We start from the raw sequence: 22689 nt of genomic DNA, 5'->3' as shown, positions 1-22689 counted from the left end.
TTTGACAGTTTTTCTGAATTTATTTTTCTTTAAATTTTGGAGGATTTTTAAATCAAAACATTTTTGCAATTGCTTTTTCTTTAAAAGCGTTTTGGCCATTTTGAGAGAAAAAATGTGGCTATTTTTTTCTCTCAAAATTTGTTTTGAAGATTTTTTGTTTGTTTCATTTAAATTTTTGGCATTTTTTTTTTCTTCAAAACTGTTTTGGGGATTTTTAAAGAAAACATGCCTTCCAAAACTTTCTGGATAAATCCTAAATATTTACATTCATGTCGAGTAACACTCACCATCCACGTTCGGATGCTGTCGGCCAGCGAATACACCTGCACGAAGTCTTCGCTCAGACAGGATTTGCAGTCCTGAGTAACTGCAAAGACCAGACGGGAGAAATCAACACAGAATTACGATAATAAACAGTCAAACTCGACTTTATGACGGCTGATTGCGGCCGAGCGTTACCGTAGGCCTGCAGGGCGTGGCTGAGGGCTGGCGTGTGGTACACCATGGCAGCCCAAATGGCGTTCACAGCCTGATCCGTCTTTGACCCGGAGGCGATCTCGTTCCTCATTGGCTGTTTTCTGCAGGAGTGCATGAGCGTCTTCATCAGCTTCGTCCTGCTGTCTGTCGGCTCCACTGACGGGTTCCAGCGGGAAAAGTCCTCCAGGAAGCTCCTAAACTCATCAGGAGTCCACATGTTCGTCTACGACACAGAAAAATCAACGCCGTATTATTTCAGACCCAACGAGCTGATGAGATCAATACGCAGACATTAACATAAACCTGAAGATGGATGTATGGAGGACAAAAAACGACTTAAGTGTCAATAAATGAAAATGTATAAATAAATAACAGTACAATAAACAAATAAATAAAACAAATCCATAAATAAATAAATTATGAATAAACACAGCGATAACATAAACAGTGATACATAAATGTAAGAATAAATATATATATACAGAAATAAAAAAGGCATGAAATAAATACACTGATATAAAAGGATTTCTATTCTCCTATTTTCCTATTCTACTAAAATTCAAAGAGGTCCAGTTTCTAAAATTTCCTCCCAGCAAAGGTCCGAGCCTCATACCTAAAGTCAATATCACCATTAATTGCACATTTTACTTTGATTACGATTAAAGAACGATTATTTTGCTTTTTGCTTCTTTTTCTGTGGTTTGTTTTTTGTCCTCATAGTTCACTGACACAGTGTCATGTGACCATGGTGTGTTGGAGTTTAATAAACATGTGATTTATTATTATTGATTAAACTTTCCAGCATTATATAAAAATGAAAACAACTTGACTTCAACTTCTGTCAAACTTCTGTGCTTTTAATCATTTTACTCAGGAATTAAAAATGTGCATGCGTGTTATTTGGTCCTGTATTTATTTATGTATTATTAAATTTATTTTATTTATGTATTTCTTTATTTACTCCTGTATTTTTTCATGTATTTATTTATTTTTTCCTATATTTTGTTCTGTAGACATTGGTTTATTTATTTATGCTTTCACTTATTTGTATATTTTAATAAGTATCATTTATTCATTCTGGTATTTATTTATTGGCATTTTGGTCATTTTTCGTCCTCCGTGTAGAATCATATACCTGGTCTGTGGGCGTTTTACTCTGATTCTTCTCCCTCGTTTCACACAAACCGTGTCTCAGAACAGGCCTCCATAAAGGAGAGGACTGAACGTGGGACATTTTTCCTGCTGGAAGCTCCTTTACGGTGCGAATCTCTACAATTCAGAGCAAAATACACACAAACATCAGCGTTTCAATCATCACGAGTCTAAAAAAAACTCTGATATGATTTAATTTTTGAAGCCGATGGAGTTTTTTTGGGTCTCACCGTAAGGGGATTTCAGGGCGAGCGTCCTGGAGGCGAGACGACCCATCAGGCGAGCCACCAGCAGCTGCAGGTCGGACATCCAGGAAATGGTGATGTCTGGCAGGCCCAGCGCCGTCACGGTGAACTTGTAGCCCCACTCGTTGTTGCTGCTGTCAGAGTGGAAGAGGAACTGGAGCTGAGGGCCGGCGTCAAACGTCACCTTCTGCAGGAGAGAAGAGAAGCAGCAGACGTGAGGACGAATGAAGACGGCGGCGCGTGACGTACGGAGACGACTGATCGGCTCACACGTCGTACCTTCGGCCACTTTTCACTTCCAACTTTCATGTCGTAGCGAACCTTCCCGCCTCTCGAGTCGGTGAACTCCAGGTAGTCGTATCTGTGAAGATCAACACCAGAGAGTGAAAAAAATGTCCAGGGTTCATACACATTTGTACCGTTACATTTCCAGGATCTTTCCAGGACTTTAAAGCTATTGTAAAAAAAAAAAAGTTTTTGTTTCCTTTTAAAAAAAGGCTTTTTTTTCTTTACATTTTTTTGGGGTGATTTTTAAGGGAAAATTCTTTGTTTTTGCTTTAATTTTTTAAAAAATTAAAGCCATATTTTACTTTAAAAAATCACAAAAAAAATCACCATTCATCACTGCCAGCAACCGTTAAAACAGAAGTCATTGTTGGATTTTCAAATTTCGTACAGTCATTGAACACATCATGTGGTATTTTACAAATGAGTGCAACTAAATTCTATGACTCTTCCAAAACTTTAGGGAAATATTTAGTTTTCCAAAACTTTTCCAGGCCTACAAATTGCTATCTGCAAATTTCATGACTTTTCCTGGTTTGTCATGACTGCACGAACTTTGAAATTCTCACTAAGATTAAAGAAATAAAATAAAATAAATCTTATATTTCCCATCAGTCACCTCTTCTCTGTCTCACAGCGTTCATCAAACTCCACCTCAAAGGAGGTGGCGCCCGGGCAGGCGAAGATGCTGGTCTCGTGGCGGCTGTTCTCGTAGTTGTGGGGGGACTCCAGGCTCCAGGTCCTCAGCATCACCGGCTGCTGGGGCTGATGCCAGCTCTCCTGATCCGCCTGAACGGTCACACGGAGGACAGTTAGAGTCTGTTACAGTCAATGATGGGATATGACTGAGTGCATTTACTCAAAGTTCTATTATTTCTATTTTATACTTCTACTCCACGACACCCCAGAGGGAAATATTTCACTGTTCACTGCAGGATATTTCTCTGACAGCTGCAGTTACTTTGCAGATTAGGTTTTTATATATGATGCATGTGATGAGTTTATAAAATATATATTAAAAGGGAAACTTCTGTATTTCCCAGCATGGACCCTATCTGCCCATGTTTTTGTCTAAATGACTGATGGAAACAACATTTCTTTTTGAATTTCGTGCAGTTTTTTAGCAGCAATATATCAGTTATATAACAGCATTATGGATCTTTCTGTTAAAGAGTAGGATCCTTTTTTTTAAACTCTTAGGGCACGCTTTAATAACACACACACACTGCGCACAAAATGCACTTTTCAAAACCAAGCTTTAAAAAATCTTACACAATAATATTATTTTCTACTTTAAAAAAATCATAAAATCTATCTTCCCAAATCTGAGCACTTTTAATAATTTTGAAGACATTTTAATATCAATTAAAACAGATTAAATGCCTTTTAAGGATCTGCGGGAACCCTGTATAAACTGTGTCACGCTGAGGTCAAAGGTCAGAGTGGACTGACCTTGGAGAAGATGTCTCCGGTGTCACTGGACAGACTTTTGAGCAGCTCGACCAGAGAGGAGAAGCTGCTGAGCAGCACGCTGTGAGGGATGTCCAGAGAGCAGAGCTCCAGGAGCAAAATCATCTGCAGCAACAAAAAACACACAACACTCGCTCAGCAGAGCCGACAGGACGGGACATCTGTCATCAACTCGACATCACAGGAGCTCAGAGGTTTCGACGCGTCACAGAGTTTCTTACCAGCTGTCTGAAGACTGTGGCCAGGATGGAGCTGCCCAGTTTGTCCGTGACGGCAGCTCCAGAGTATCTCTCCAGCAGGGAGCCGAGGATCCCTCTGACGCTTCCCAGGAACTGATCCACGTCTGGGAAAGAAAAGATTTCACGTCCACTTAAACACCGACAGTGAGAAAAAACATGTTAGTCCAAAAGAAATGTGTCCGATTGGCAGCAGCGTCAAACCTCTGGGAATCATCAGCTCCTCTGTTCAAATTAAATCCATTTTTACCAAACAAAAGTTTTTTGTAAACATGTATAAATATATGTTTCAAAAGCACAGTTTACCAGAAGTATTTCAGAACTTCTTTTTAATGAACTCTGACATTCATTGATATCCAACGTTTATCCTCTTTGTTACAACTCTCAGACTATAAACTTTAAAATAATAAATAAAACTTATGATTCTCATTCAAGTCTAACATGAAAAAACACCTGTGCTGTAGCCGCTGCAGCAAAACATTACCTAAAAGTTTTAGACTATAAAAATCAAAGCAAAAACTTTTTCAGGCATTTTAATAACCCTAAACTCTGAAAATCTAAATTAAGACTTTTTAAGGATCTGCAGGTTCTTTATTTGTTGGAGAACCACATTTAACCCATCGGCACTGAGCCGTGTGCTCTTACAGACATAGAATTTAATCCTAAAAACAGGAAGTTGTGATCTCACATTTGAGCAGGATGTCTCTGGCGAGCTCCATGGCGACGGCGGTGGACGTTCCTCCTTTGAGCTGCAGGTAGCACCAGGAGAGCAGGCTGCCCTGCAGAGCCCAGAACAGGGACAGCAGCACGGTCCTGCTGGCTCCGCTGCTCTCGTCCACCATCAGAACCTCACACTGACACAGAGGACACAGAGGACACAGAGGACACAGAGAGACACAGAGGACACAGAGGACACAGAGAGACACGAAGAGGACGTTAGAAAACTGTTTATTAACTCTGTTTGGGGCATTTTACGCACTTTTCATCCTTCCTGTTGTGATAACTGTGTGTGTGTTGATGCATGTGTCCTAAATGTAGTCCAGATTGTGTATTTGAGTGTAATCAGTGAATTTGCAGCTCAGCTCCTACAATAAGTCTAAAATACACTGTGGAAACTAAATAGTTACATTCAGACTGTTCAGGTCCAAAAATGCTCCATTGAAACCCATTCAAACTGACATTTTTGATCCCACAGCCATCAGAGCAGAAAAACAGGACTTGTATTATTTCTGGGTGTCATTCTGGGCTTTTGACTCTGTCAATTTGTATTTTCCACCTGATGAGGTCATTTTGACCATATTTGGCATATGGAGGAAATACATGCTATTTCCACTAGGTGACCTGTCACAGTCAATGTAGCTGCTGATCACTGACATTAAAAAATCTACCTGGCATGCAGTATACTGAAAATAATTCATTTTTTGATTTTGATCTAAAAACATAGTGGCATCATGACAAAAAACTGGCATTTAACGGGTTAAAATGAATGAATATTTGATATTTATGATTAGGACTGATGTTGGTTAAAAAAGTAAACTCAATAAAAATATAAAACAATATTAATGTATGATGTTTTTGTGGGTTTAAAAAAAACGAAAGTAGAAAATAATGTAATGTAAGGTCTGTAATAATAATATAATATTTAAATCTTGATTTTGAACAGTGTGCAGAGCAGTATGAGTGTGTGTGATATTAAAGCAAACCCCTCAGGTTTAATATCATAATGCTGAGTCACTGTTTGCGTGTGAAGGACGTCTCACCTCTCTCGTTGCCACCAGCAGCAGCGTCTCCATCACGGACAGGATGGGGCTGATGTCGAAGTCTGAGGGAGCTCCTTTGGGCGGGAGCAGGAGGAGGCCGCTCGGATCCTGGTCGCTGCACAGAGAGCACACAGCTGATTGGCTGCAGCCTGCACAATAACACAACGATGTCTTTGATGCACGGCGTTCTTACCTGAAGTAATTACACAGCGACTCAAACGTCACCTTCACCGACTCCGGCTGATCCTGTTCTGTGATATTTTTCTGCAAGAATGCAAACATCATTATTATCATGATTTTTATTTATTGTTTTTTTAAACTCTGCAGGACACACAGGCAGTCTGGAAACTGTTAGGCTCTGAATTAAGAGTTTATTTCTCTTTTTTTATCTATAAGATGTTCCTCAGGTCAGTTTGAAAGGCTTTTCTTTAGAGACAGAAATCAGCTCAAATCTCTGTCACCTGCTGCTCAGCACCAACAACAATCACCACCAGGTGGCAGTTTAGAGAGTAAATACACAAAAAGGGACTTTTTTTATTGACTTAGGGAGGGACATACAACTTTAAATGTGTGTACTTTATTTTAATTTTACTGCAGATTTTAAAAGAAAACAAGAAGGCGTGTTTTCTTTCAAAAATGCCGGCCTTTTTTAAAATTTTGCTGTTTTTTTTTTTTAAAGAAACATATTGTTTATTTTTAATATAATTCATATGATATTTTTATTATCATCATTATCATTATTAGGGGATTTTTTTGAAGAAAACATTCTGCATTTTTTTTTTCTTAAAACAAAAAAAGGGTGATTTTTAAAGAAAATAATTCGGCCACTGTTCTTTTTGTTCCTTTTAAGAAAGCGATGATCTGCAGGTTTGAAGAGCACGTTTTCTTTAAAAATGCCAACATTTATCACGGCCCCCAAAAAAAGGAAACAGAAATTTATTAACAGATTTTTCAAATTTTCAATGGTCCTTGAACTCATCATGTGTTATTATTCAGGTGCTGAATTTCATGATATTTCCCAAACTTTCTGGGTACATTCAGAAAAATCCAAAAAATGGGCCTTGAAATTGCTTATAAATCTATGACTTTTCCAGGTTTTTCATGACCGTACTAACATGTTTAAGTACCAGATCATCACAAACATGCAATAACTATTGCCAAAATCTGATTCATTGTTCCCAGTGATGGCGGTCATTAATTCCCATCAATCACAGAAGGTTTCGAATCAAAACACATTAAGACATTTCGGTTTGTGCTTTTTCTTTCACACTCGACTGATCACGGAGCTCGAAACGTTGCCTCACAAACAGAAAAAGAGAAATAAACTATTGTTTTGGAGCCCACCGTGTGCAGATCTCGTTTACGCCCTGCAGTCAAGTTATTTTTCGTTGTGCACCTGAACGCGTGCACGTTCGGCGCGTCTTCTGACGTCTGCATGGACTCACCATCATGTGGAAGAGTTTGTCCCGTCTGACGTGTTTATCGGGGAAGAAGACAGCCGCTCCGTTGAGAATGGCCTTCACCGTCTCCTTGTGCAAAGCTTTTTCCACTAAAGTCTCGCCCTCCGGACCGTCCACGACTGAAACACAAACATGAGAAAATTCCCGCTTTCACAGAGAAATGCAATCATCTAAGCAGATCCACGTCAGCGCCGGCTGCAGGGTGACTGGAGGCTGACGGCAGGTCTTACTGTGGCACAGGTGAGTGTAGAGTTCACCGACGGCCCTCACAGAGTCACTCTGAGACTCTGCGGCGCTGGACGTGGACGGACCGGCCCCGTCCTCCGGTCCCCGGCTCTCCCCCGGGCCCCGAGGCTCCAGCGGGTTGGGCAGCATGGGGAAACAGTTCTGCATGAGCTGGAGCAGCAGGACTCTGCTCTTCAGCACCTCCTCTCCCTCACTGAGACAAAGACATGGATTACAGCTGAGACATGTCCTCATGACGCATCAACAGGCCTGACGGTGACAAACTAACAGTCGCAGACTCACATCTCCCTGAGTTTACTGTAGAAGCCCCAGAAGAGGTCCAGGCCGAGACCGCTGAAGTCCAGGAGATACTTCTGCTTGAAGTGAGAGGCGTCCTGCACAGATGGAGAGGCAGAGACACAGTCCTTAACAATAAAGGCAAAAAAATAAAACAAAAAAAAGACCAGTAGCATGTTTTCCCTCTGAGTATCAAGAAATAAAAAAATTTATAAAATAGGAATATATTCTGAAATAAATAACTGTATAAATGAACAAAAACAAGAATGAATAAATTAATAATTAATAAATAAATGCTGGAATAAATAGTAAAATAAATGAATGTTGATATAAATAATGAAATGAATAAATGTATAAATGAATAAAAAAAGATTAAATAAATAAATAAATGAATGTTAAAGTGAATACTGAAAAAAATAAATGGATAACTAAATTACAAGAAGAATACATAAATAGATAATAAGCAAATGTTAAAATAAATAAACATTTAAATTAATTTTTAAAAAATTAATAAATAATAAATAAGTGTTGAATTAAAAACTAAAATGATTGGATATCTAAGTAAAAACAAACAAAAAAATCAGCAGAAAAATGAATAAATACTGGAAAAAAATAAATGTATGAATGAATAAGAAGAAAAATAAATTAATACATATATAATAAATAAATGTTTTATATTGTTATACAGTTACATTGATTTATTTCTGTATTTCTGTGTCTGGATGTTAACGAGGTGGGAGGTCCTAACCTCAGCCCTCTTTAGTTTTAAATTTATACGTATTTAGATATTCATTAATTATTTATACTTAAAGAAAAAGGTGGAAAATTTTAGAAGGAAATGCAATAGTACAGAGCAGAGCAGTGCAGTAAAAGGAGAAGTTGCAGCGTCTCGTCATGGCGATGTCCGGGCAGATTAACCCATCGATTACAACAGTTACCATGTCTCGTGTGAGCTGCTGGATGAAGAACAGCGTCTTGTTGAGCAGACAGAGGCCGGTGACGGCGTCGCCGTCGAAGCTCTCTCCCTCCGGACTGAGGTCGTCCAGGTCTCCGAGCCTCTCGGCGCCGGGACACAGGTACCCGCTGAAGCTGAGGGACTGCACGCCGAGGCGCTCCGCAGAGTCCTGCCTGGTGCACAGGAACTTCACCATCAGGAACTGGGAACACACGGAGACGGAGGACACACGAGCGGCGCGGTTATTTGACAATGACAGAAAAATAAGCTTTTTTTTTTACATGGTTCATACGCATTTTAACAAGACATTTCCAGGACTTTTCCAGGCAAATTTTAAAAGACCATCGATACTCCTTATCAGTTATTTTTTATTACTACGTAATCATTTTTTAATGCTATTTATTTCAGCACAGGATTAGAGCTGAAAGTTTAGATATAATTTAGGGACTGTTCGTTATTTATAGGGGGGCATACAGCTTTATATACACAAAAGGGTCTTTTTTTTTTACTTTTTAGTAATTTAGTAATTTTTTTCAGTGACTTTTAAAGAAAATATGCCTTCCAAACACACATATTTTCTTGAAAAATAAATACTTTTTTTCCTCTTTTTTTCTTTTAAACATTTTTGGTGGGTTGTAAAGAAAAAGAGTGGCAACTTTTTTTCTTTCAAAAACTTTTTGGGTGATTTTTGAAGATGATATGACCAACAGGCCATTTTTAAATCATCAAAAATGTCACCATTTATCAAAGCCAGAAACTGTAAAAACAGAAATTATCATTGGATTTTCAAATGTTAAACGCTCCTTGAGCACATCATGTGTTATTATACAGGTTTGAGAAACAAAATTCCCAAACTTTCAGGATATATTTAGTTTTCCACATTTTGCTTTTCAGGCCTGAACCACTGCAGTTTGCAAATTCCATGACTTTTCCAGGTTTTTCATGACCGTACGAAGCCTGTTAGAGGAAGAATGCACCTTTGCGACGCGACACTGCTGCAGTTTGATCTCCACGTCGTTCCAGTCGTCCTCCAGCTCGAACCAGCCAATCGGCTCGTCCTCTGACTGCGACGGCGTCTTCACGCTGCGGGTCAGGTGACAGCATCAGTCACATGAAACAAACTCACTTTTCTGTTTGCAAAACGTCGAGCAGCATGCACTTAGGGAAGCTTACTTGTCCTGCACAAACTCTTTGTAGTCTTTGTAGTCCCAGGCGTCAAACTTTTTGAACCTCTTGAAATGTTTCTCTGCATCAAAAGGGTCGTCGTCCTTGTACGCGAAAACCAAACCGCACTTTGCTCCGATGGCTCCTTTTCGCACCTGATTTCAAAAACCAGAGAGGAAGTGTCATCAGTCACAGGAACCGTCTCCGTCTGTGTTTGGTTTGATCAACATTATCACTGAAAAATGTGAAATCCTCACTTTGATCTTCATCTGAGTGACCTGGAAGTTACTCTGGTCCTCAGTCGACAGGATGATGCTGGCTCTCTTCCTGCCGCTTTCAGTGAGAAAACCTGCAGAGCGACAAAATCATTCAGTGAATACACGTTTATTTTTAGTTTAAGAAGTGAGGGATGGGAACTGAGTACCCGTCGCAAAATGTCTGATCTGTTGGATTAGTGTCAGAACCTATGTTTATTTTTCGTCTTCATTAACTCTTCGTTATTTATGAGGGGGGAGAGGGTGATGGGGAGGCCCTTTTTTTCTTAGACAAAGGCAGATATTTAAAGAAAACATGCCTTCCAAAAAAAGTCTTTTTTTTTTCAGAGAAAAAAATTATTTTTGGCCATTTTCAAAGAAAATGTTTTGATGATTCATGTTTCCTTAATTTTTTTTTTTGCGATTTTTAAAGAAAAAAATTGGGCTACTTTTTTTTTTATAGAATTTCTGTTGATTTTTATAAAATCTTTCCTTTAATTTTTTAAAATTGTACCATCATCATTACTGACCGTTTTTATTTTTGAATAAAATATTTTGGCAATTTTATTTTTCTTAAAGAATTTTAGATGACTTTAGGAGACATTTTTTATTTGATGAACTGCAGGTGTGAAGGGTGTGTTTTCTTTAAAAATGAAAAAAAAAACTGTAAAAACAAAATTTTTCATTGGTCTTTGAACAGATCATGCGTTATTGTTTAGGTAAATTGTCAGGGTATATTTAGTTTTTCAAAACTTTTCTGGGCCTGTAAATTGCTATTTGCAAATTCCATGACTATTCCAGGTTTTTCATGACTGTACAAACCCTGAATAAAATCACATCAGTCCCCATCCCCGCCTCGGTATGAACTTGATGTTGTTTCGTCTGTGAATAAGGACGTGGTCGTACCGTCTCCGGTGGAGGACTCTGTGAGCATGTTCTCCGGTCCGGACTTCTCTTCTTTACTCTTCACATCACAGGCCTGCAGGTGTAACTGGAGAGGCTTCCCTGTAATCACACAAAGCATTAAGACACCAGTTCATCACGCGATCACTTTCCATGCAGCTTCGCTCCTGCAGTGGGAGGCAGAGCGCCGCCTCCTCCGCCTCCGACTGCAGCATAATGATCAGCTCTCTAACAGCACCACTAATGGATCTCCTCCCCGTGCGCTCGGCACTTTCCCTCCGCGTCTACGGTTTCAGACGGCCTCATGTCAGTGAGAGTAAAGTGGTCACGTTACCGTTGCGATTTAGTAGTCGCAGCCTGACGGCGGCCATGGACACGATGAGGGAGGAGGCCTTGTACTCGGCCTCCAGACGATCGCTGATGCAGGACAGAGCCTGGAGCACTTTGGCCACGCTGCCTCTGGCCAGAGCGAAGGCCAGGAGGGTCAGCTCTGCGTCAGGACTCACGCAGCAGCTACACGGCGACAAAGACACAAACACAGGTTAGTTTTAGTCACATGATTGTTGAAGTCTCTATTTCAGAAAGTTAGAGAGACGTTTTGGACAAGTAAGTATATTCTCATGCATCGTCTAACAAAAGATCCCTCACATCGTAAAGGTTAGGTTTACAGTTTTTCAAATCTTATCTCATGAGCTTCATCTGAGGACAACTTTTGGATTTTGAAAATGTCTACAAGGAGACACAAAAGACCACTCAGAGAGGCAGCAGAGTAACAAAAAGACACAAACAGCTACAAAGAGACACAAAACCAACCCGGAGGACTCAAAACAACAAAAATGAATCAAAACAACCACGAAGAGAAACTATCATAAAAGAACTCAAAACAACTACAGAGACATTTAAAATGTCTATAAGAAGACTTAAAACAACTACAGAGACATTTAAAATGTCTATAAGAAGACTTAAAACAACTACAGAGACATTTAAAATGTCTATAAGAAGACTTAAAACAACTACAGAGACATTTAAAATGTCTATAAGAAGACTTAAAACAACTACAGAGACATTTAAAATGTCTATAAGAAGACTTAAAACAACTACAAAGTGATGCTGAACGACTATAAAAAGACTAAAAAAAATAAAAACATGCAAGAGGACAATAAACAACCACAAAGAGAGATAAAACGACTCAAAACAACAACTAAAGATGCAAAAAAACTAAAAAAGACACAAAATAATTACAGAGACTCTAATGTCTGCGCTCAGGGGCCCGTCGTCTCGTAATCTATCAAAAAACGGATCATTTCTTTGTCTGAAAGTGGACAAACTAAAAGTTTTAAGTCTCTGCTGGTAAAATCCACCTGTGGTTGGATGTGTGTGTGTCAGTGTTGACTGTGTGTGAGATTAAACCGCCCGCAGACACACTGCTGATCATTTACTGATGACATCATTTCACTCGCGCTGATAAAGGCTGCGAGCGCCGCTGAAGGTTCACACCACGTGGGATGGAAACAGCGCATCATCGGCAAGAATCAATACTTTGATTTTTCATTGTGATGAGCACAGCGATGGGTGTGTGTGTGTGTGTGTGTGTGTGTGTGTGTGTGTGTGTGTGTGCTTACTCTGCGATCCTGAGGAGAAACCCGTCCACCTCCTCCAGGATGTTCAGAGAGAAGAACTTGGGGAAGTCGGTGGACGACGGCGTGAGTGACAGCGGAGGCATGTGGCGTAAGGCTTTTCTGGGAGGAAAAAAAACAGAAAATAAAAAACCTCAGAGCCAAAACAAACACGCTTGCTTGCTCTCTTCCTAAAAAAATTTGGGTGATTTAAAAGAAAACATTTTGGTATTTCTTTCTCAATTTTTTTGTGATTTAATTTTTTTTTTATTTGAGGTGATTTTCAAAGAAAAAAATGTGTTTTTTTTTCTTTAAAATGTTTTGGCAAATTCTTTTTCCTTAAAAAAAATGATGGTGATTTTTAAAGAAAAATTTTCAGCAAGAAAAATGATATTTTTTTCTCTAAATATTTTAGGTGATTTTCAATTTTTTTTTTCTATAAAAAGTCTTGACAATTTTTTTCTTTAAAAGTTTGGTGATTAGGGGCGCCCAATGGCTCAGGTGGTAGAGTGCGCGCCCCATGTACAGGGGTCGTGTCTCCGATGCAGCAGCCGTGGGTTCGAGTCCGGCCTCTGCCCTTTGCTGCATTTCATCCCCTCTCTCTCTCCCTCTTTCACGCTATATCTGTCCTGTCCCATAAAGGCAAAAAGCCCATTAAAATATCTAAAAAAAATCAAAAATTAGGTGATTTTTAAAGAGAACATTCTTTCCAAAAATTGCACAATTTGTCACAACCTAGAAACTATAAAAACCCAAATTATCATAGATTTTTAAAATATCCGACAGCCCTTGAACACATCATGTTATTATACAGGTTTGTCAAACAAAATTTCAGTACTTTTTCTAAAACTTTCAAGGAATATTTAGTTTAACTTTTCCAGGTTTTTCATGTCTTTATACAAAGCCATGAGCGTCTCACTGTGTGCTCTGCAGGACGGTCTGAGCCAGCGCAGGGTTGGTCTCCATGGACGCTGTGACCAGGGAGGTGAGGAGAGACAGGTACCAGATGGCCGAAGCGTCCGAAACGGACACCTCTTTACTTTTGGTGATCTGATAACCCAGCGTCTTCAGGCCGTGAATCCGCGTGTCACAGCCGTCGCTCAGGCACCGCTTGATGTTGATCTGGATGTCTGCAGGTTTGGTGGACGGATAATTCGGTTAGCAGACTGAGGGAATACATCATGCACAGAAACGCACAGATTATAATTAATATTATATCATATTCATCCTCCGAGAGCGACATCAAGAAGATTTTGATTAAAGGAGACACACGTGAAACAAATCACTCGTACTAATAAACTCAAGAAGTTAAATCCATAAAAAGGCAGCTGAGGAATTTCTGTTTTTGTCATTTAGGCACAAAGGTCATTATCATTAAAGACACAATGGCTCTGGCCTCGGCTTCACCTGCAGGACCAAAAACAACAAAAGCAATAAAATGTGATGATGTCATAGTAATTACTGCTTTAACCGCGCTGCTTCTTCTTCTTCCTCTCTGTTTTGCTTTTGGGTTTGCAAACTGCCACACCCACTTTACCAGAGGCATTGTTGCATTTATGAGTCACTTTTTTATTTTGGCCATGGGGAGGAGTGTTTAACTTTAAATGGCTGTCTTTTGTATTTTTCTTTCTTTTTTTTACTGCTGATTTTTTAAGAAAAATATCCGGTGATCTTAAATAATTTTGGCAATTTCTTAAAAAATTTTTTTAATATGGCATTTTTTAAAGAAAATTATTTGCCTTTTTATTAATTTATTCAAAATATTCTGTTTTTTTTTTTTATTTGACAATTTTTTTTTTTTTTTTTGGAAACCATGTTTTCACCAAAAATGTCAATTTATCACTGCCAGAAACTGTAAAAATAGAAATTATTGTTGGATTTTTAAAATTTCCAATGGTCCTTGAACAAATCATGTGCTATTATACAGGTTTATGAAACAAAACTCCATCACTACTAATATATTTAGTTCTCCAAAACTTTTTCCAGGACTGGACACTGCTATTTGCAACTTCCCTGACTTTTCCTGGATTTTCATGGTTGTATGAAACCTGAAATAAATTCCCCGCTGAGCAGCAGACGCAGTGACAGCTGGTGACTCACAGGGGTGTGTGATGTTGGCATTTTCCAGCAGGGCGACGTAGCCGGTGACGTTACTGGGGATGCGAATGTCCCTGATCTCCTGCAGGGAACGCCGGTTCTTCCCGACGGCGACCGACACCAACTGAGGCATGTAGCTGTGGTCGTTGGAAGCCACGGCGATGGCCAGACGTCTCAGCACCACATCTGGTTTCATTTTCAGCCTGGGAGCAAAAAAAAGACACCAGTTTCCACCTCAAACGATTCAAGGATCGAGCACACATGCCAACCAGCTGCAGAGCCTCCGGGCACAACGCTCTTACCTGATCCAGTGTGAGCGCGCGCTGCCGTCCGACTGCCAGAAAGACGCCGTTTCCCCGTTTGTCATCTTGTAAATGTCGGTAACGTTGGACGACGCTTCGATGGTGCTGTAGCACTGTGTGACCACCTTCACTTTGTCCACCTCGGGATCGCGGTCCAGCTCCGCTCTGTACTGGATGTCTAAGTCTGAAAGACACAAACGCAGATGAGGACGACCGCAAACTTCTGCATACTTTGATTTATTCTGTCATCGTAACAAAGACAATGACAGACACTTTTAGTCTGGCTGAAATACTGCTGCTGTCTTCAGCTCATCAGCTCAGTTTGCTCTGCATGTTTTGGCCTCCAGAAAAACTACAAAACTCCCAGAGATTGGGTGACACTGATGAGGTTACAAGGCGAGTTTTTATATGAACACATTTTGCTGATTTTATTTATTTTTTGTTGTTATTATTATTGGAGATTTTTGAAGAAAAATTATTTTTTCTTAAAACATTTTTAGCAATTTTCAAAGAAAACATTTTGGTGTTTTTTTATTTAATTCTTTTGAAATTATTATCATTTTTGAACAAAAAAATGTGGTGATTTATTTTTATTTTTTGACAATTTTAAAAGAAAACTCAAATTTCTGGTGATTTCTGAATAAAATATTAAAATGTTAATATTAATAAAAATACTAATTTATCATATCGAAAATCTTACAAATGTCCTAAAATCGTAAAAAAAAAATCCTAAAATACTAGAAAAGTGCTCACCTTTCTCCTTCTGCAGGAGGAACTCCAGGAAGTCCTGGACCACGCTGGACCTCATGGTGCAAATACTGTTGTAGCCCTCTAAAATGGGGAAGGGGATGGCACTGCTGGGAATACGATTCCTGTGTAAGAATTTAAGGATCTTAGAGGCGTGAGCCCCTAAACGGTCTTTGGTCTTGGAGAAGATGTCCACAAAACCTGCGAGGAAGAGAAAGATACAGATTGGACAGAGACTCGGGGATAAAGAGAAATGGTTTTGTATGAAGTGCTTAATGACAGTTTGTGTCTTATTTAAATTAGATGGCGATTGAGAACATTTTCACAGATTTATCCTGCTGTCATAGAAGTTTTTTATGTTCAATAAATGCAACAGTCAGTGAGTAATCGTGGTAAATAACGGTGATTTCAGTGTTGACTAAAGTTATTATTATGACTCAGGCCTGGTCTCCACAGAGCTCCTCTGTCGGCTGCCGACAGACGCTCAAATAAAAGGAGGGTTAAACAAATCACTCGTCGTACCTGGCGTGAGGGAGCACGCCTGCAGCTGTCTGATCACATGACTCAGCTCTCCCTTCAGATTGGCTCCGTTGGAGTTCTTCAGAGCGATCAGCATGCTCTCCACATCCACCACCCCGTCCCCCTCCGCATCGAACTGTCCAAAGGCCTGAGACGGAGAAAGACACAGGACACATTGTGACTCTTTATATGCCGACACTCTTCCCTGAAACACAAACCTTCATGGTGATTTAAGACTTTTGGGCCAACAAATGTCATCATTCATAGTTAGGGCTGGGCGATACGGAATAAAGTCTTACCACGATATTTTTTTCATATCAGTCGATATCGATATATATATATATATATATATATATATATATATATATATCACGATATACATCAAACCACTATTTCTGTCGAGCTTAAAGCCTTTGACTCCTCAGTGAGATATGAAGATATCATCAGGTTCATTTAGGTTTAAATATTTATTTTCTGTCAGACATTGAACATGACAAATATACTGTAGAGCAGCATCACCAGCTGGAGGACCTATTCTACTAAAACTCACAGAGGTCCAGGTACTAAAGTTTACTCCCAGCAAAGGTCCGAGCCTCAAACCTAAAATCAATATCACCGTTAACTGAACATTTTACTTTGATTACAATTAAAGAACGATTCCTGACTGCAGGACTCTGACTTCAGCTTCTGTCAAACTTTTGTGCTGTTAATCATTTTACTCAGGAATTAAAAACTTCTGAGTCGGCCTACTTCTCCTATAGCTGCCAACATTCACAGTTAGAGAAAGGCTGAATGTCCTAAAATCCTTGAAATGTCCTAAAATCCTACATATGTCCTTAACCCTCCTATTATCCATTCAATGTTTATCATTCAAAAAATAATAGTCGACTTTTTTTTTTTGCTTCATATTTCATGACTTTTCCTAATTTGATGGGTACAATTGATTAAGCATAAAATTATCAATATGATATTTTTTCAATGTGTTTAACATATATTGCGTGCATTGGTGTTCCTCTGGGGTCAATTTGACCCCAAGCTGTTTTAGCTGAGTAAAACTTGTCTGTGTGTGTGTGACCCATGTGCGACCTAACACCCCCACACCTGCAGCTGCAGAGCTGATACTTTTGAGTTGATACATGACATGGGGGGTATGAATGTGTGTGTGTGTGTGTGTGTGTGTGTGTGACCTATGACTCACACCTGCCAAACAGAACTGATATTTCCCGCGCTGTGGAGGGCGGGGTATTATTGCAAGGACATTGGTAGTTCATGCAAAATAAGGGAGGAGCAAACATATAAAAGCTTGCAGGGCAGCCCTCCTCACTGTGCTCTGTGAGCACTGCAACCTGCACGCTTGCTGGGAACATAATATGGTCCTTTTCCCCACTTCAACAGCAGGGTAGACTTAGTGATGCTAATATCATCAAAATGGTTCCAGGCCCCACCAGATATGCAGTCAGCATGTTGAAGACATCAAGTCATCATTTGAGCTCTTCATAACACCATCAATTGAAAATATTGTTCTTGGGATGACAAATTTAGAGGGGAAGTGTGTGTATGGGGACAGCTGGAAAGACTTGGATGTAGCTGACTTGAAACAAATGTTTATGAGGTGAAAGGGGGGGTTACCAACATCAATCAACATGGTTCATTCTGTGAGAGTCATGAACGTGCACCCCAAATCAGAAAAGATTTGGATGAAAGATTTTCAAGATACACTAAAACTAAAACTGAAAGTCTGACCTGATGGTGGCGCTGCAGGAAAGGTCATATCATCACCAAAACCAACAGGGTTCATACTCTTGTGGTCATTAATGTTGATGAAGATTTAGATGAAAACTTTTCAAGATAAATTATTTCTAACTGAAAAGTTTGGCCTGATGGTGGCGCTAGAGGACAGGTCAATGTTTCATTATCAAGGGGTTATTAAGGTATTCAACAAATAAACAAAGTGCCTGACACAAAAACTTAGTCAACAATGTTCTGTAAAATCCTTTTCTGGAGGCAAATATCCCTGGAGTCAAATTAACCCCAAAGGTAAAATGTGTGAGTAATATTTGAGGATAATAGGAGGGTTAAATCCTTGAAATGTCCTAAAATCCTACATATGTCCTTAAATCCTTGAAATGTCCTGAAGTCCTACATATGTCCTTAAATCCTTAAAATGTCCTTAAATCCTACATATGTCCTTAAATCCTTGAAATGTTCTAAAATCCTTTATATGTCTTAAAATCCTACGTCCTAAAATCCTACATATGTCCTAAAATCCTACATATGTCCTTAAATCCTTGAAATGTCCTAAAGTCCTACATATGTTCTAAAATCCTTTATATGTCTTAAAATCCTACGTCCTAAAATCCTACATATGTCCTAAAATCCTACATATGTTCTTAAATCCTTTAAATGTCCTAAAGTCCTACATATGTCCTAAAATCCTTAAAATGTCCTTAAAACCTACATATGTCCTAAAATCCTTGAAATGCCCTAAAATCCTACACATGTCCTAAAATCCTACATGTTTTTAAATCCTTTAAATGTCCTAAAGTCCTACATATGTCCTAAAATCCCACATATGTTCTTAAATCCTTTAAATGTCCTAAAGTCCTACATATGTCCTAAAATCCTTAAAATGTCCTTAAAACCTACATATGTCCTAAAATCCTTGAAATGTCCTAAAGTCCTACATATGTCCTAAAATCCCACATATGTTCTTAAATCCTTTAAATGTCCTAAAGTCCTACATATGTCCTAAAATCCCACATATGTTCTTAAATCCTTTAAATGTCCTAAAGTCCTACATATGTCCTAAAATCCTTAAAATGTCCTTAAAACCTACATATGTCCTAAAATCCTTGAAATGTCCTAAAATCCTACATATGTCCTTAAATCCTAAAACTATCTGGGGCTGCTGAGACTGGCCCCTGGCCTCCTGCTGTTAGTGGCCCCTTAATCAGAGCCTGCTGAGTATATCTGGCCTGTATAGTATGTAAAGCATCCCAGCGGCATTCCTATCTATCCACACAAAGCCGAAAGCCGACTAAAGTACACGTCCATTAGTCGACCTATTCATCTGCAACCTTTGGTTCAACAGCAAATGTCAGCCAGCAGACAATAAAGCTGCGTGTTGGACTCCAGGAGGCCAAAGCTGAAAACCCAGAGACAATAAAAAGGTGACATCGGGAGAGCTCGACGGTCTGACTCACGGCCCGGCCTCAAGAAATCAATCAGCACACTACAGGCTGTCATTTCGACTTATCAGCCATCATAAAGGGGCATAAAGACGGATATCAGCCGTCCTCACTGGGATCGGTCTGTCAACAGAGGCGGGAATCAGCGATGGCACTGCAATACAATATTATCACGGTACACAAATCTCAATACAATATTACTGCTATCTTATCATTTTACAATATACCTAATATATATATGGCTATTTTTATAGAAAAAATATTATCAGCATTTTTTTTAGCAATTTTCAAAGAAAACATTTCAATGATTTATTTTTTCCTTAAAATTATTTAGCTATTTTTAGAGAGAAAAAAATGGGCTTTTTTATTTCTGTTGATTTTTATTTTTTAAAAAAAAGGCTTTTTTTTAAAAAAACATTTTTGGCAACTGCGTTTGCTTTAAAAAAAAAAGTGTGCCTTCCAGAAACATGTTTTCTTTAAAAATCACCAAAAACTTCACCATTTATCACAGCCTGAAACCAGAAACAGAAATTATCGTTGGATCTTCAAATGTGTGCTACAATACTGGTATATAGAAAAACAGGCGTGTTTGGTAAAATATTCGGGGCGAGAGTGGAAACATTCATGTTCAATATTATTTTTTTTGCAAAAAATGTCATATATATGAATATAAACACTACACACAAAATGTACTTTTCAAAATCAAGCTCTAAAAATGATTATTCATTATATGATTTTCTACTTTCACTGAGCTTATTTCTTTAACCAATATCGGTCCTAATCAGAAGTATCAAATATTCATTAATTTTTTGAATTTTAACCCTTTGAATGTCAGGTTTTTATCGTGATGCCACTATGTTTTTTGATGGAAAAAAACACCAAAAAATTACACAATCTAGCCAAAATGTATGCAGTATGCATTAACACAGCCGAAATTATCAAAAAATGACGAATGAAGAAGCGTGTAAAATGCACCAAACAGTCCCTAAAGGTTAAGGCAGTCAGCAGTTTTAAGCGGTTTTCTTGCCAAAAAGTGTCCCAAATTTCCTGACTTTACCCTTTATGCTACTTTTTTTCTTAATAATTATGAGAGGGGTGCCCTTTTGTTGCATGAGGCCCTGCCCCCTAACATCTCTCTGCACGGCCCTGCTGTCTTTAATGACCTAATCTGTACGTCTTATTGTACTTTTGTGTATTTGCTCTTTTGTTTTTGTTCTGTTTGTATATTTTTTCCTCCATTTTGAATCTGTATCATCTTTTGTGTTTGATAAAAAATATAAAAACTTGTCAATCCTCATGTGTGAGATAAGAACAAGAATACAGACAGTTAACCCTTTAAAACATGGATCAACATCAGTTCAGGAAGCTGAGAAAATTGGTTTGATTTCTTTTGAAAACATGAAGAAAAAGCAAAGAGCTGCGCGGCAAGAAAAAAAAAGGAAAAGGTGACAAGGAAATGACTTAGCTGTGGGAACATTATTAGATATTAAGAAAATATATGTTTAACACTATCTTAAAGTCAGTTTATCATCTCTCCTTTTTTGCCTTTTTTAGGTAGTTTTCTTGTTTTCTCATTGCTTTCTACACAGAAATTAGAAATCAAGACAATTTCAAATCATGTAACAGATTTTTATACACGATTGTCTCTTTTTTGTTTCATTATTATTATTATTTTACTTTATTCTTTTATTTCGCAGGTTATTTTTGGAAATTACTCGTTGCCTTCTTCACATTTTTTAAAAAAGAAATCAAGGCAATTTCAAATAATCCATGTTACACACACACACACACACACACATATGTGTGTACAGACTATCTTAAGGTAATTTTATTGTCTCCTTTTTTTCTTTTCCTTTACTTTTTTTTTAAATTCCTCATTTACAGGTATTTTGCTCATTACCAACTGTCCATGTTTTAGAAAGACTTGTGACTTTTTGTGTGTTTGGTGTGTATTTCTGTGATTTTTTCTGTTTTCTGTGTGTGTGTATTTCTGTGATTCTGGTTTGTTTTCCCAGTTTGATTGAGTGTTTTTGTTTTCTATTTTTCTGTGTGTGTTTTCTTTATATTTTTCTGTGTTTTCAGTGTGATTTTCTGTGTTTTTATTCTGTGTGTGTGTGTGTGTGTGTGTGTGTGTGTGTACCTCTTCACACTCGTCTCTCGGAGCGTCTCTGCTCTCCAACATCTCACAGAACTGCTCCACGTTAACGGACTCCTCTCCCCGGTTCAGCCGGTCCTCCAGCCACCGGACCAGGACCCCCTCGTTCCCGGCCAGCACCGACTCCCGGATGGCGACCCCGGAGTCGCTGATGCGCGCCGCCGCCTCTCGGAGCTTCACCTGCTCCAGCAGCACCCCGGGGGTCGGCGGTCCTCCGGTGGCCACCGGCGGGTTAGCCGCCCCCCTCCCGCTCCTCCCAGCACCGGAGCCGCCGCCGCCTCCGACAGCGCCGGCGGTGGCCGCAGAGGCCGGACTGTCTTCCGCGAAGCCGGGACTCTCCGTCTCCATGTCGTCCTCGTCGCCGCTGCCGCCGCCGCAGCCGCTCTCCGCGTTCCCCATGTTGGTTTCACCGACCGAGGGCTCCCCGACACCGTGTGCGGCCCCCCGGACTCAGTTTTAACGGTAGTCCCGGTCTGTACACAGACCTGTCTAACCTACACCGAGCTCCCCGTTCACTACTACCGCATTGACGTTACGCACCGTACGTCAACGTGCACGGGACGTCCTCTGCGCCGCCAGTGTGCGCACGCGCTGTGATGTTCCCGGAAGTACTCGGGGTTTTTTTTTTAACGACGCTGAAGTTCGCTTCCGATTCGTATTCAGTCGTTAAGGAGAGAATTTTCAAGATAAAAATACTAAAACTAAAACTAATACTACTAAGAACAATGAAAAGAAGATAGTAAAAATAAGATGGCAATGGATAATTAATAATATTAATTATGATGATGATGATGATAATAATGATAATAATATATTTTAACGCTTTCCTGATTTTTTTTGTTGTTTTGTTTTGGGTTTTTTTTTGTTGGTTTTAACCTTACTTTTTTGTGTTTGTGTGATTTTGGACTTTTTTTGAGGTGGGGGGTTTCTTTTTTACTAATTTCTTGCTAATCTCTCTCTCTCTCTTTATACATATATATATATACAGAATTATTAGAGGGAGAATTATAAATATATTAAATGCAGATTTCGGGACATTTCTGGATGTTTTTATAATATCTAAAAATCTAATAATCAAATCATTTTTTGTCATTTTCATTATATTTCTCGTCACATTGCATGTTATGTTTTTGAAAGAAATCAACCTAATTTTCTCAGGTTTCCGAGGTTAAAATGGTTGTT

At 39.0% G+C, this 22689-nt stretch overlaps 1 protein-coding gene across 1 annotated transcript in view; it reads right to left on the bottom strand.

Annotated features, from left to right (window-relative positions):
- The window catches only part of zzef1 (zinc finger, ZZ-type with EF hand domain 1), a 49423-nt gene extending 27377 nt beyond the window's left edge, over positions 1 to 22046 (bottom strand). The window contains exons 1-27 of the mRNA XM_088088102.1: positions 21493 to 22046; positions 16168 to 16312; positions 15652 to 15846; positions 14899 to 15082; positions 14600 to 14799; positions 13419 to 13629; positions 12506 to 12622; positions 11218 to 11396; positions 10887 to 10985; positions 9984 to 10075; positions 9736 to 9881; positions 9540 to 9645; positions 8546 to 8764; positions 7614 to 7705; positions 7316 to 7524; positions 7071 to 7204; positions 5819 to 5889; positions 5626 to 5740; positions 4554 to 4719; positions 3851 to 3972; positions 3612 to 3734; positions 2779 to 2948; positions 2154 to 2235; positions 1860 to 2061; positions 1613 to 1746; positions 460 to 700; positions 288 to 367 (exon numbers count right to left, since the gene is read on the bottom strand). Coding sequence (XP_087944228.1) covers positions 288 to 367; positions 460 to 700; positions 1613 to 1746; positions 1860 to 2061; positions 2154 to 2235; positions 2779 to 2948; positions 3612 to 3734; positions 3851 to 3972; positions 4554 to 4719; positions 5626 to 5740; positions 5819 to 5889; positions 7071 to 7204; positions 7316 to 7524; positions 7614 to 7705; positions 8546 to 8764; positions 9540 to 9645; positions 9736 to 9881; positions 9984 to 10075; positions 10887 to 10985; positions 11218 to 11396; positions 12506 to 12622; positions 13419 to 13629; positions 14600 to 14799; positions 14899 to 15082; positions 15652 to 15846; positions 16168 to 16312; positions 21493 to 21906 — 4248 coding nt within the window. The 5' untranslated portion in view covers positions 21907 to 22046. The remainder of the gene's footprint in view (positions 1 to 287; positions 368 to 459; positions 701 to 1612; positions 1747 to 1859; positions 2062 to 2153; positions 2236 to 2778; positions 2949 to 3611; positions 3735 to 3850; positions 3973 to 4553; positions 4720 to 5625; positions 5741 to 5818; positions 5890 to 7070; positions 7205 to 7315; positions 7525 to 7613; positions 7706 to 8545; positions 8765 to 9539; positions 9646 to 9735; positions 9882 to 9983; positions 10076 to 10886; positions 10986 to 11217; positions 11397 to 12505; positions 12623 to 13418; positions 13630 to 14599; positions 14800 to 14898; positions 15083 to 15651; positions 15847 to 16167; positions 16313 to 21492) is intronic.
- Between the last annotated feature and the right edge of the window lie 643 nt (positions 22047 to 22689).

Source organism: Plectropomus leopardus, chromosome 15 (assembly GCF_026936395.1).
Source record: "Plectropomus leopardus strain MGB_pleo_1.0 chromosome 15, ASM2693639v1, whole genome shotgun sequence".
In the NCBI taxonomy this organism is placed as follows: Eukaryota; Metazoa; Chordata; class Actinopteri; order Perciformes; family Serranidae; genus Plectropomus; species Plectropomus leopardus.
Note: the sequence above shows the minus strand (reverse complement) of the source record. Positions and strands in the feature narration are given on the sequence as shown.